The following is a 14,503-nucleotide window of genomic DNA, read 5'->3' on the forward strand; positions in this document are numbered from 1 at the left end:
AAATCTGTGTTTGATTTTAAAATAATACAAAATTTTGTTGGTACTGTTTTCTGTTGAATTTGGGTATTTCAAAATTATTTTTACATCTTTGGGATGTTTGTTTCTAGTTTTGAGTGACTGTTTTCTTTGAGAAGTTATATTATTGATTTATTTCTTTTCATCTCACCAATAGATGTCTCTAGTAGAGTTCTAGTGATTCAAGAACAATCTTTCAAAATTTATTAATATATATACAGATTTTTGTCCGCCTCCATAGTGTAATGGACAGCATGCTCGCCTACCGTTCTGGAGGTCCCGGGTTCAATTCCCAGGGGGGTTTAATAAATATAAGTGATTTTTTCACTCTAATATTTATTCAATATTACACTGGACTGGTACCTGAAGCGGAGGGCTGATCACCTTTCCTTCATGTGTAATCGATCGAGATAACACTGCGTTTATATGAAGCAGTGCCCTATGCACCATTGGGGTGCGGAAAGGGATTATTATTATTATTTTATATACAGAACTTCCGAGAATTTGAGTAGTGTGGTTGTCAATAATGGGTAGAATTGGTGAATATTACATGTGTGTAAAGTGATCACTTAAACCAGCCTACGGCAGTCGTCAGCCCCGTAAGTGCCCAGACTTCCATTTTCTTCTTCATCTTTGATGAGATGTCAAAAAATAATACTAAATATTTTTCCGATGGAGAAAAAACCTTCAGGTTTTACCTAAAAAGATCTGTTGCACAGTAAATAGTTCAATAAGTGGCTTGATATTTATTTTTAATACATTTTATTATATTTTTAAACTTTAAAAACGATCTCCTGAAACACCTAGTTTTTTGATGTATGACGTTGTTGAAAGGAGTGAGCGATATTACCGGGAGGGGTAGGTTGAATAAAAAAAATATTTTGCATGTTTTTTTTCAGGGCCCCTCTGAAAGTGTTGACCTTAAGAATAATGACAAAGGTATGAATGTGGAAGAAAAATTTGAGTCTGAGGATGATGACATCTCTTTAAAAAGCCTGGCCCAGAAAGAAATTGATAAAAGGAGAGATGATATTGATGAAACTTCGAAAAATTCAATACAGGATTTTGAAAAGTCACATTCAGGTAAGTAATAATCATTGTCAAACCCTTATCCGCACCCCGGTGGTGCATAGGGCACTGCATCATATGAACGCAGTGTTATCTTGATCATTGACACATGAAGGAAAGGTGATCAGCCCTCCGCTGCAGGTAACAGTACAGGGTAATATTGAATACAGGATTTAGAAAAATTCAATACAGGATTTAGAAAAGTCACATTCAGGTAAGTAATAATCATCGTCAAACCCCTATCCGCACCCCGGTGGTGCATAGGGCACTGCATCAAATGAACACAGTGTTATCTTGATCATTGACACATGAAGGAAAGGTGATCAGCCCTCCGCTGCAGGTAACAGTACAGGGTAATATTGAATACAGAATTTAGAAAAATTCAATACAGGATTTAGAAAAGTCACATTCAGGTAAGTAATAATCATCATCAAACCCTTATCCGCACCCCGGTGGTGCATAGGGCACTGCATCATATGAACGCAGTGTTATCTTGATCATTAACACATGACGGAAAGGTGATCAGCCCTCCGCTGCAGGTACCAGTACAAGGTAATATTGAATACAGAATTTAGAAAAGTCACATTCAGGTAAGTAATAATCATCGTCAAACCCTTATCCGCACCCCGGTGGTGCATAGGGCACTGCATCATATGAACGCAGTGTTATCTTGATCATTAACACATGACGGAAAGGTGATCAGCCCTCCGCTGCAGGTACCAGTACAGGGTAATATTGAATACAGAATTTAGAAAAGTCACATTCAGGTAAGTAATAATCATCGTCAAACCCTTATCCGCACCCCAGTGGTGCATAGGACACTGCATCATAAAAACGCAGTGTTATCTTGATCATTCTGCCTATTATTGAACATCCACATTGCGATATCTCGATATCCGCAGGGGTAGGCAGAGAGTATAAACAATCTTCGGCTCTTCCACATTTGATTATCTCCTCATACATCTTCTTCTTCTTCTAAACCTTATCCGCACCCAATGGTGCATAGGGCACTGCATCATATGAACGCAGTGTTATCTTGATCATTGACACACATTGATCAGGTACCAGTCCAGTGTAATATTGAATAAATATTACAGTGAAAAAATCACTTAATATTTATTTGACCCCCCCAATAGGAATGGAACCCGGGACCTCCAGACATTGACATCGCGTCATACCATCGTGGTGCCCTATACACCATCCGCGGTATTAGGGGTACAAAAATTACACCAATAACAAAAACCAATGGATCTTTGTCAGACGGGAGGAATATCTAATTTAACATACTTAACCTACAAAGGATTGTATTAGACTCGTGAAGTGTTTATAACACCCGATATAATCAATATTTTCATTCATCATTTTCTTTTTGAAATTTCGCTTTCGAAAAAACGTTATTTTCGTAAGTTGGCAATAAATGACATCACAGAAGCGATAGTTTTTTTTAATGTTGGTGTCATTGCTAAATCATTGGCGGCTCTATTTGTCGATGTCTATGGTCCCCTCTCCCTTCGTATTAGTATAACACAAATGGTAGTGTAATGGTAAACAAACAATCCACACTACTACTATTACAGCTCTATACACCATAGACAATAAACCATATGACGTCGTAAAACGTTCCAAGACGGAAATTTGATGACGTATGCGAACGCACGTTTTTCGTTTGATTAAAATATGTAAAGTTTAAACCTTCATATCTCCCTTAGTTCCCTACAGATGTCAATAAGAATGTTACCGATAGTCTTGGATTTTCCATATTAATTTATAAGCCAATAATCACACATCATGATATTTATCCATTGTGATATTTTGTTTTTATAGATGATGATGCAAAATCGGGGTTAGCCGATCAGTTGGAAGTGAAGAAACAAGACAAGAAGAGATCTAAGAAGACGAAGAAAGAGAAAAAAATGAAAGATCCTGTATCGGGTAGTTTGGTGCCGGAAGAATCACAAGAAAGGCCGAAGAGAGACAAGGAAATAAAGGTATGAGGGTGAGATCACTAGAGCCACAGCAGGGTGGATGCGGTCTCCAACGCCCTATGCTTTATACCACGCAATCCTCAGTATTCTTCACACCCTTGAACATCCGTATTGCGATAACTGTTATGTAAAATTCTCAACAATTTTTTGGACAGCCCTGATCTCCGAAATCGAATGAAGCTTAGCGTGCGTCAAAGAGGTACTAGGCAAAAATCTGTATTCCCAGTATTTGTACATAACGCAAACTATGCCATGTTCTCTCCCATTCCGTGGCTTCACATGTTAGCCAATGCTTTTGAAAGTATAGATTTATTTAATATATTGTTATCCACCTTGAAGTGTGTACTTTCTCAGCATTTCTTCTCCATGTTATAATGGATAAATGTAAACGTTGTGTTTCACTCTCTCTCGCTGCTCGCTGATGGTGTGTGAAGGAGACGTGTATTGACCAGTGCTTGCTATTTGTTATTTTATTATTATTTTATGTTTAAGACTTTTTGTTTCTCTATTAGTGTATTCATCAGTGTATTTTTATATTAGATACTGTATATATGTATTATGTTAAAGGCTTTAGCCGTTCAATAATTAAATAAATAAATAACTTGATATCAGCAAGGGTAGGCAGAGAGAATAAACAATCTGCGGCTCTTCCACATTTAATTATCTCCTCATACATCTTCTTCTTCTTCAAAACTTTATCCGGACCCCAGTGGTGCATAGGGCACTGCATCATATAAATATCTTGATCGTTAACACATGAAGGAGAGGTGATCAGCCCTCCGCTTCAGGTACCAGTCCAGGGTAATATTGAATAAATATCAGAGTGTAAAATCTCTTTTATTTATTTGACCACCCCCTGGGAATCGAACCCGGGATCTAAGTCCTGTAAATAGTGCCCAGACTTCTATATTCTTTCTTCTTCATCTATGTTGATATGCCAAAAAAATGTTAAAAACAGTTTGTATTAAATGTTAAACATATAAGATGTATTATTTTGAGAAATAAAAAGACTTTGTATTTTGATCCACTCACATTTTTATTAACCAACTAGTTTCGGCAACAACCTGTTGCCCTCTTCAGGGTTTAATTTATGACTTAAGTCTTTTTATATCTCAAAATAATATATCAGTATGATCCACAAAGTTAATGCTTTCAATATTCAAAACATAAAAGATGAATTAATAAAAGAATAAAAAATGCTTCTAGGAGCTGTACTACTCGGACGACTTCCAGTTTGTGTTCAAGAAGAAGCAGAAGAAGAAGCGCCGCCTCACGCACTACATGTGTGACACATGCGGTTATCGCTCCAACGACGCGTTCTCCCTGCGCATACACACACGCTCTCACACAGGAGAGCGGCCATTCGCGTGCACCCTATGCAGTAAGAGGTACTCTTGGTCATATTCCTATTGTTACACTCCACGCTGAAGGTTGGCGGTCATCGTGTCAGTCTGCAGCCGCTCTGAGCAGCGCCCCAGTGCTGCAGCGGAGCCAGGATATACGCAGAGTTGCCGAGCCAGGATATACGCCTTCTTCCTACGCTGCGTTTACCTTCCACGCCGCTTTGTAATATAATACCTATTACTCGCTATTTCTCTCCCCTCATACAACGGCCCGAGTACTCCACGCTGAAGGTTGGCAATCATCGTGCCATGTTGCAGGTACGCTACGGGCGCGGCGCTGCGCGCGCACGCGTGGCGGCACAGCGCGGGTGCGGCGAGCGTGTGCGAGGTGTGCGGGCGCGCGTGCCGCTCGCGCGCCGCGCTGGCCGCGCACCAGGGCAGCGCGCACGCGCCCGCGGGCCACGCCTGCCCGCTCTGCCCGCGCGCCTTCTGCAGCGCCTCCAACCTGCGCGCGCACCAGCGCACGCACACCGGCCACCGCCCGCACCACTGCCAGGTGAGGAATTGCATCAGACATGATCTTGCATCGGTCATAATCTTACATCGGACATAATTTTACATAAACATAATCTTACAGACATAATCTTTCATCAGACGTAATCTAACATCAGACATGATCTTACATCGGACATGATCTCTTACATATAACGTGATCTTACATCGGACATAATCTTTCATCGAGCATAATCTTACATCAAACCTAATCTTATGTTGAATGTAATCTTACATTTTACGTAATTTTGCATCGAATGTAATCTTACATTAAATGTAATCTTGCATTAAACATAATCTTACAACAAAAGTAATCTCACATCGAACATAAACTTACATCAAATATAATTTTACTTTGAATATAATCTTGCATTGAACGTAATCTTACATCGAACATAATCTTACATCAAACACAGTCAAGGGATAACTGGAGAAGAGTCATTGCTTCCAAATACTTGTTCACAAATCTGGATAATCTCCAATTATACTATATTTCACAATCCTCAGTAATGAGGAATAAGACCGAGAAGAAGATAGCTCTAAGTGAGTGACTGCTTTCTAGGAACGACTAATCTAGAATTCGCTTGCCAGACTATATACACAATTGTGGGATGCTGTTGTCGCCACTGTGTCACCAACATACCTTACATTTACCTTATGTAACGCAAGCAAGCAGTGCTCTTTATCTTTGTCTGTCTCCTCCAGACGTGCGGCAAGGCGTTTGCGACGTCGTCGGACCTGAAGGGCCACGTGCGAACGCACACGGGCGAGCGCCCGTTCGCGTGCGCGTCGTGCGCCAAGCGCTTCTCCCTGCGCTCCAACCTGGCCGTGCATATGCGCACTCACACGGGAGAGAGGAAGTACAACTGCGCCGAGTGCGGGAAGGCCTTCATGTACAAGGTAATTTCTTCACTTGTTCGTTCCACGTGTCCAAAGTCTACTCTCATCCTTCCCAAACCATCCCAAGCCGCCTTCCTTAGTTTGCTGGATAGTGCTCATCTCAGCCTTGCACCCTTTCCTTATATCACCATTGGAACATCTACCATACATGGTCTTGCCGCACTGAGAGATGGCATCCCGACTGCATCCAGTCTACTCTCATCCTTCCCAAACCATCCCAAGCCGCCTTCCTTAGTTTGCTGGATAGTGCTCATCTCAGCCTTGCACCCTTTCCTTATATCACCATTGGAACATCTACCATACATGGTCTTGCCGCACTGAGAGATGGCATCCCGACTGCATCCAGTCTACTCTCATCCTTGCCAAACCATCCCAAGCCGCCTTCCTTAGTTTGCTGGATAGTGCTCATCTCAGCCTTGCACCCTTTCCTTATATCACCATTGGAACATCTACCATACATGGTCTTGCCGCACTGAGAGATGGCATCCCGACTGCATCCAGTCTACTCTCATCCTTCCCAAACCATCCCAAGCCGCCTTCCTTAGTTTGCTGGATAGTGCTCATCTCAGCCTTGCACCCTTTCCTTATATCACCATTAGAACATCTACCATACATGGTCTTGCCGCACTGAGAGATGGCATCCCGACTGCATCCAGTCTACTCTCATCCTTCCCAAACCATCCCAAGCCGCCTTCCTTAGTTTGCTGGATAGTGCTCATCTCAGCCTTGCACCCTTTCCTTATATCACCATTGGAACATCTACCATACATGGTCTTGCCGCACTGAGAGATGGCATCCCGACTGCATCCAGTCTACTCTCATCCTTCCCAAACCATCCCAAGCCGCCTTCCTTAGTTTGCTGGATAGTGCTCATCTCAGCCTTGCACCCTTTCCTTATATCACCATTAGAACATCTACCATACATGGTCTTGCCGCACTGAGAGATGGCATCCCGACTGCATCCAGTCTACTCTCATCCTTCCCAAACCATCCCAAGCCGCCTTCCTTAGTTTGCTGGATAGTGCTCATCTCAGCCTTGCACCCTTTCCTTATATCACCATTGGAACATCTACCAAACATGGTCTTGCCGTACTGAGAGATGGCATCCCGACTGCAACCAGTCTACTCTCATCCTTCCCAAACCATCCCAAGCCGCCTTCCTTAGTTTGCTGGATAGTGCTCATCTCAGCCTTGCACCCTTTCCTTATATCACCACTGGAACATCTACCATACATGGTCTTGCCGCACTGAGAGATGGCATCCCGACTGCATCCAGTCTACTCTCATCCTTCCCAAACCATCCCAAGCCGCCTTCCTTAGTTTGCTGGATAGTGCTCATCTCAGCCTTGCACCCTTTCCTTATATCACCATTGGAACTTCTACCACATATGGTTTTGCTAGGATGAAAGTAGACCGAATGCCCTTTATGGGAAAAGTGTAAAGTTGTGTGTTTTCATTATTGGGTTTGAAGAATATTTTACTCAATATTGATTTTCGCCTCTTTCTCATTCAGTCTTCGCTGAAGTCCCACCAGCGCGTGCACTCTGATGTGCGCGCTCACCCCGACTCGCTGCGCCTGCACACGCTGCCGCACGGAAATGCCCAGAAGCATGACTGCCCCACGTGCCACAAACAGTAAGGAAATTTTAAAAACTTTCTCAGCCCCTTGTCAACAAAAATCCGTGCGTTTCGGTGCTGTGTAGTCGATACACATATAAAAAATAACAATTTTAAATCGAAAAAAAAAATAACAGTCATAAATCAGCGTTTCCCAACCTTCTGTGGCCCGCGTACCACTTGATAAATTACACTTTTTTCGACATCTCAACATAGACAAAGAAGAATATGGACGTCTGGGCTTAGGAGTGCAATTTATTTATTTAGAAATTTAACAGAACATTAACATAAATACATAAAAAAAAAAAATAATAATAACAAAACCCCTATCCGCACTCCAATGGTGCATAGGGCACTGCGTCATATAAACACAGTGTTATCTTGATCGTTTACACATGAAGGAAAGGTGATCAGCCCTCCGCTTCAGGTACCAGTCCATGGTGATATTGAATAAATATTACAGTGAAAAATCACTAATATTTATTTTACCCCCCTTGGGAATCGAACCCGGGACCTCCAGAACAGTAGCCGAGCGTGCTGACCATTACACTACGGAGGCGGACATTTAAAATAATCAATAACAAATGGAACAGGTAATTGTAACATTCCAATTACAAAATTTCACAAATCGCTCACTCCTTTCAAGAACGTCATAAATCAAAAATCGTCAATTTTCAGTTGTGCCTGTTTTCGAATGCCCAGAAAATGTACTATATCCCAGCAAAAGCGGCATATTTTAAACTTAATATTTACCCGCTACAGGGCAGAAAGTGTTGTTTTTGCAATTTGAAGAAAAGGTATTGTTTAATTATTTTTTTAAATAAACTAAATATTTTTCAAATGGAGAAAAAAACTGCAGGTTTTACCTAAAAAGATCTGTTGCACAGAAAAAAGTTCAATAAGTGGCTTGATATTTATTTTCAATACATTGTGGTATATTTTTAAACTTTAAAAACTTTCTCCTGAAAAATCAAGTTTTTTGATTTATGACGTTCTTGAAAGGAGTGAGCGAAATGTTAAATGATTTAAAAGTAAACAGCAAGAATTAATTCTTGAAGAAGAATAATATTTATAGGCAGACTTAATTTAGATATGTAGCTATTCAAATATTGATATATATTGTATTATTTTTAACATCTCATCAAAGATGAAGAAGAATATGGAAGTCTGGGCATTTACGGGGCTGACGACTGTCATAGGCCAGTTTAAGTGATCACTTTACACACGTGTAACACTCACCAATTCTACCCATTATTGACAACCACACTACTCAAATTCTTGGAAGTTCTATATATATATATAACGTGGTAATATTTTTCTTTGTAAATTGGGTGTAAATAATATGTAAAGTGGGTGTATAATAATAAAATAAACAATGTGTTGCTTTGTAATTAAAGAAACGACAATAAAAGATTATTCTTAATTAATCTTTACAATAATTTTTATATCTATCTGATTCTGACAGTTAATAATATTATATTTTTTCTATCGGATCTCTTTTGTTTAATTCTGTGCGACGCATGCGACATCTGGTGGTAGAACTGTTTTATGTAGGTACTATTTGTAAGTACTTAATAAAATGTATAGGTAGGTACCTAGTTATTTTATTACATATATATGAACCAATTTAGAAACCTTGTTCTTGAATCACTAGAACTTCACTAGAGACATCTATTGGTGAGATGTAAAGAAGCTTTTAATTCCATATTCTTCTTCATCTTTGATGAGATGTTAAAAATAATATGAAAATAACTCCTGTAATTGGAGATAATCCAGATTTTGTAGTAGATTTTGTAGTGTTGTTTTAGTAGTCTACTTAGTCCATAAATGCAAAAAAAACCTACTACATACAAAAAAATGTCCCTTACTGTGTTTTAAATTTGGACAGCCGTATTGGTGAGATGAAAAGAAGCTTTCAATAATTAAATAATATTTAGCTTAGAAGGTTGTCAATAATGGGTAGAATTGGTGAATGTTACACGTGTGTAAAGTGGTCACTTAAACCAGCCTATTACGGTCGTCAGCCCCGCAAATGCCCAGACTTCCATATTCTTCTTCATCTTTGATGAGATGTCAAAAAATAATAAAGATACTAAGTGTGACATCTACAAATCAGTAAAGAAAGCTTTTTGTAATGCATTATTTCATATAATTTTTTTACAAATTTATTGACGACACTTGTTAAAAATAATATGAAAATAACTCCTGTAATTGGAGATAGTCCAGATTTTGTGAACAAGTATTTGGACACACTCAAAATGTTGTAGATATGTAGTGTAATTAGCATCATTATATAGATGTCTCCTATGTTTTTGTCCGCCTCCGTAGTGTAATGGTCAGCACGCTCGGCTACCGTTCTGGAGGTCCCGGGTTCGATTCCCAAGGGGGGTAAAATAAATATAAGTGATTTTCTCACTGTCATATTTATTCAATATTACCCTGGACTGGTACCTGAAGCGGAGGGCTGATCACCTTTCCTTCATGTGTAAACCATCAAGATAACACTGCGTTTATATGACGCAGTGCCCTATGCACCATTGGGGTGCGGATAAGGGTTTTATTATATGTGAACAAACCCAGCGCAGTAAAAAAAAATTTGTACCCATTCAAAGTGTTGTCGTACATCTCATCTTATCAGGGATATGTAACTTTTTAATGACTGAATAATTATTTTTTCCAGATTTAGCCGAGTTTCCAATCTAAACGCGCACAGAAAACGTCATAAGCTGACTGAGGTAAATCAGACCGACATGGCTGCGGAGGCGTCGAAAGGCGACCCCCCGATTCAAAGTCCAGAGGAGCTGAACGCCGTCACGGGCGACCGAATTCACATCCTCGACGACCGAGTTCTGAAGCCGCATCCGCAAATATCTGGCGACCGGGAGTTGAGAGATGTCGAAAATTCGGGCAGCCTGGAAGAGAGAATTCATGACTGCAAAGTAATGCTTCGAAAAGCCATAGATGTCCTGCGTAATGTATGATGGATAATCCTGAAATCATCTGGAGTATTGGTCTGTATGTTCCCGATAGTTAGCTAAGGACAGCGTCGGCATAGATTGTTTCCCATTCCTATATACAGGACTAACTTGCAATGGTTATGCTTGTAGGAAGAGCTACCAGTTCCTCCAGGGTATGCTCGGCTACAGCAGTCTAGAGACTAGAAGGAATGTGTATTTGATGAGGCATTTCTATCCATTGTTGCGCGGTATGATGGATAATCCTGAAACTATCCGGAGCATCGGTCTGTATGTTCCCGATAGTTAGCTAAGGACAGCGTCGACATAGATAGTTTCCCATTCCTATATACAGGAGCAACCTGCCGATGGTTATGCCTGTAGGAAGAGCTACCAGTTCCTCCAGGGTATGCTCGGCTACAGCAGTCTAGAAACTAGAAGGAATGTGTATTTGATGAGGCATTTCTATCCATTGTTGCAAGTAGAATCTACTTAGCCCAAAAATGCAAAAAAAACCTATTACAAAAAATGTTCCTTACTGTGTTTTGAGTTTGGACAGCCGATGTATATTTGTGTATATCGCTCACTCCTTTCAAGAACGTCATAAATCAAAAATGAACAATTTTCAGTTGAGCATGTTTTCGGAATGCCCAGAAAATGTACTATATTCCAGCAAAAGCGGCATATTTTTAACTTAATATTTACCCGCTAAAGGGCAGAAAGTGTTGTTTTTGCATTTTGAAGAAAAGATATTATTCAATTAGTTTTTTAGATATACAAAATATTTTTCGAATGTAGAAAAAACCTTCAGATTTTACCTAAAAAGATCTGTTGCATATTAAAAGTTCAATAAGTGGCTTGATATTTATTTTCAATATATTTCATTATATTTTTAAACCTTAAAAACGATCTCCTGAAAAATCAAGTTTTTTGATATAAAATAATAAATAAAACCCTTACCGCACCCCTATGGTGCATAGGGCACTGCTTCATATAAATGCAGTGTTATCTCGATCGATTACACATGAAGGAAAGGTGATCAGCCCTCCACTTCAGGTACCAGTCCAGTGTAATACATATTGAATGAATATTAGAGTGAAAAAATCACTTATATTTATTAAACCCCCCTGGGAATCGAACCCGGGACCTCCAGAACGGTAGGCGAGCATGCTGACCATTACACTACGGAGGCGGACAGAATGATATATCGCCCACTCCTTTCAAGAAAGTCATAAATCAAAAAACTTGATTTTTCAGGAGAACGTTTTTAAAGTTTAAAAATATAATGCAATGTATTAAAAATAAATATCAAGCCACTTATTGAACTTTTTACTGTGTAACAGATCTTTTTAGGTAAAACCTGAAGTTTTTTTCTCCATTTGAAAAAAAAATTGTATTTTTAAAATAATAATTAAACAATACCATTTCTTCAAAATGCAAAAACAATACTTTTTGCCCTGTAGCGGGTAAATATTAAGTTAAAAATATGCCTCTTTTGCTGGGATATGGTACATCCTTTCGGCATTCTGAAAACATGCACAACTGAAAATTGACGATTTTTGATTTATGACGTTCTTGAAAGGAGTGAGCGATATGATATTGTTGAAAAGAGTGAGCGATATGTATATATGTGTATATGTGAAAAAAAATGGTTTTAATTGTACATATATTTATTTTTCATAAAACATTACAATATAAAACTAAATATTTACAAAGTTACATGAGTTTTTTTCTTTAACCTTTCTGGAGATTATTATTAAGTCCCGGCCAACACGACCCCGGAAGAACGGGAGGTACTGCATATAATTATATTAAAAGTGCAAGATTCTATCTCGACTTGCTTCCTGCTTGGCGTGCCCCCTCAGGCCTGCAGCACGGGCCGGGACGAGGTGCCCTGCAGCCGCTCGTTGGTGGTGCAGTAGCCGGTGCCCCCGCGCTGCAGCGCCACCAGGTCCCCGGGCCCCAGCGCCTGCCCCGTGAGCGGGTGCAGCCAGTCCTTGCGGACCAGGCGGTCGGCGCACTCCTGCGTGATCACGTCGCCCGTGGGCGCGATCACCACGCACGGCACCGCGTTGCTCAGGATGTCGTGCGTCACCGGACACATGTATCTGGAAACAGTTAGAGACTAAAAGGAATGTGTATTTGATGAGGCAAGTCCAAAAGAAATTTCACTCTACATGAGAGAGTGCGGGTATTATCCTCGGCTCTACCCGACCCAGTTCCTCCAGGGTATGCTCCGCTACAGCAGTCTAGAGACTAGAAGGAATGTGTATTTGATGAGGCATTTCTATCCATTGTTGCGCGGTATGATGGATAATCCTGAAACTATCCGGAGCATCGGTCTGTATGTTCCCGATAGTTAGCTAAGGACAGCGTGGGCATAGATAGTTTCCCATTCCTATATACAGGAGCAACCTGCGATGGTTATGCCTGTAGGAAGAGCTACCAGTTCCTCCAGGGTATGCTCGGCCACAGCAGTCTAGAGACTAGAAGGAATGTGTATTTGATGAGGCATTTCTATCCATTGTTGCGCGGTATGATGGATAATCCTGAAACTATCCGGAGCATCGGTCTGTATGTTCCCGATAGTTAGCTAAGGACAGCGTGGGCATAGATAGTTTCCCATTCCTATATACAGGAGCAACCTGCCGATGGTTATGCCTGTAGGAAGATATGCTGAACAATACCTGTTCCATGTGCCTGAGGGGGTATTCCATACGGGATTCTTTTACGTCTTTAACAAGAGTATTCTTTTTTTTACAACATTTTGAGTGTGTCCAAATACTTGTTCACAAAATCTGGGTTATCTCCAATTACAGGAGTTATTTTTGTAGAAAAAATTAAGGCTTTTTTTCTTGTTTTTATTTTCACATTTATGCAAGTACCCGTTTTGTTTAGCGATAAATGTAAAAGAAGTAGAGGAAGACCGAAAAAAACATGGCACGATCAGGTATGCCAAATACTTGAAAGTGGTCAGGTTAGGAGTCGTAACAATCGGCGGGTATGTATGAGAGATGCATGAACGTGGAAGAAGCGAAGAATGTTTGCAAAGCCAGAGTGGTGTGGCGTTCTATTCTCTCTGCCTACCCCTGCGGGAAGCGGCGTGATGGTTAGTTAGTTAGTTATAAATGTAAAAAAAACACGAAAAAACAAAGATGGCGGCCGTAAATTTTTCCGTCTTAAATTTACCTGTTTTCTTTGGCGATGAGAGACTTCTTGTCGTCGGGATCTTTGACCAGGGTCCACTTGACATTAATCAAATCCTTCATTTTCAACGGTTTTCCGGTCACGGGGCAGAACACGCCCCCCTCGGGCTTCTTCAGCTTGGTCCTCTTGGCGTCGGGGAGCTGCGATGGCACCCAAAAACTCGGCAAGTCCTTGGACTTTCCGTTCGCCATGTTGGAAACAGACTCCGCAGAAGTCCCGGGAAGATTGGACGACTTTGCGGCATTACTCCCAGACGCCGACGCGCTGACAATATTCTTCTCCGTATTCATAAACTTCAGCAAATTCGATCGCTTCTCGGCCGCGGCTATTTCAGCGAGATCGTCCTCGTCGCGTTTTTTCTGGCGTTCGAATTCCTTGAGCTTCCGGCTGTGCTCGTTCTTTTTCGTTATTATGTACTGGAGGATGGCTTCCTTGTCGAAGAGGTAGCCGTCCCTCGTGAGCACAGGGTCCCTGCAGGGCTGCAGGGTCAGGTTGCAGCAGTCGAAGCCCCGGATGGAGTCCTTCCCGAGGCGGTTGTGCAGGCTCCCGTAGCCCGAGGCCGCGGCGTCTTTTTTCTTCTCGTGGTATGTGTAGACGGCGCCCGCCGTGCAGTTGCGAGCGTGACGTGTCATTTTATTTTATCAATTGAATTTGACAAAAACAGCTAACAATTCCAGATGGACAAATGGGAAAAACAAAAACAACAGCTGTCAAACAGGAACAAGGCGCTGGCCAAAGATTATATACCACAAAAAGATCGAGAACTTTCAAAATATTCTATGGACTTTCTTCTTCTTTTTTTTCATTCTTTTATGGCTTTCTGGGTTTTAAGAAAAAAAAATGCATGCGGGTAAGTACATAA

General features: G+C 40.9%; 2 protein-coding genes across 3 annotated transcripts in view; one reads left to right on the forward strand and one right to left on the reverse strand.

Annotated features, from left to right (window-relative positions):
* LOC148301640 (uncharacterized) overlaps window positions 1–12,150 on the forward strand; it is a 36,624-nt gene extending 24,474 nt beyond the window's left edge. For both annotated transcript variants that reach the window (XM_088272941.1, XM_088272939.1), the window contains 7 exons: window positions 915–1,098; window positions 2,908–3,071; window positions 4,275–4,456; window positions 4,730–4,967; window positions 5,669–5,863; window positions 7,377–7,498; window positions 10,161–12,150. In XM_088272941.1, the coding sequence (XP_088129067.1) occupies window positions 915–1,098; window positions 2,908–3,071; window positions 4,275–4,456; window positions 4,730–4,967; window positions 5,669–5,863; window positions 7,377–7,498; window positions 10,161–10,461 (1,386 nt within the window). In that variant the 3' untranslated portion in view covers window positions 10,462–12,150. The remainder of the gene's footprint in view (window positions 1–914; window positions 1,099–2,907; window positions 3,072–4,274; window positions 4,457–4,729; window positions 4,968–5,668; window positions 5,864–7,376; window positions 7,499–10,160) is intronic.
* Window positions 12,089–14,391, reverse strand: LOC148301642 (nitric oxide synthase-interacting protein homolog). Its single transcript, XM_088272951.1, has 2 exons — window positions 13,624–14,391; window positions 12,089–12,542 (listed from the first exon to the last, which is right to left on the reverse strand). Exons 1-2 carry the CDS (start codon window positions 14,271–14,273, stop codon window positions 12,296–12,298), a joined length of 897 nt encoding a protein of 298 aa, XP_088129077.1. The 5' UTR covers window positions 14,274–14,391; the 3' UTR covers window positions 12,089–12,295.
* Window positions 14,392–14,503: the final 112 nt, after the last annotated feature.

This window comes from Brachycentrus maculatus, unplaced genomic scaffold (assembly GCF_059751285.1).
Source record: "Brachycentrus maculatus isolate JH-2025_06_01 unplaced genomic scaffold, ASM5975128v1 h1tg000534l, whole genome shotgun sequence".
NCBI classification, from domain to species: domain Eukaryota; kingdom Metazoa; phylum Arthropoda; class Insecta; order Trichoptera; family Brachycentridae; genus Brachycentrus; species Brachycentrus maculatus.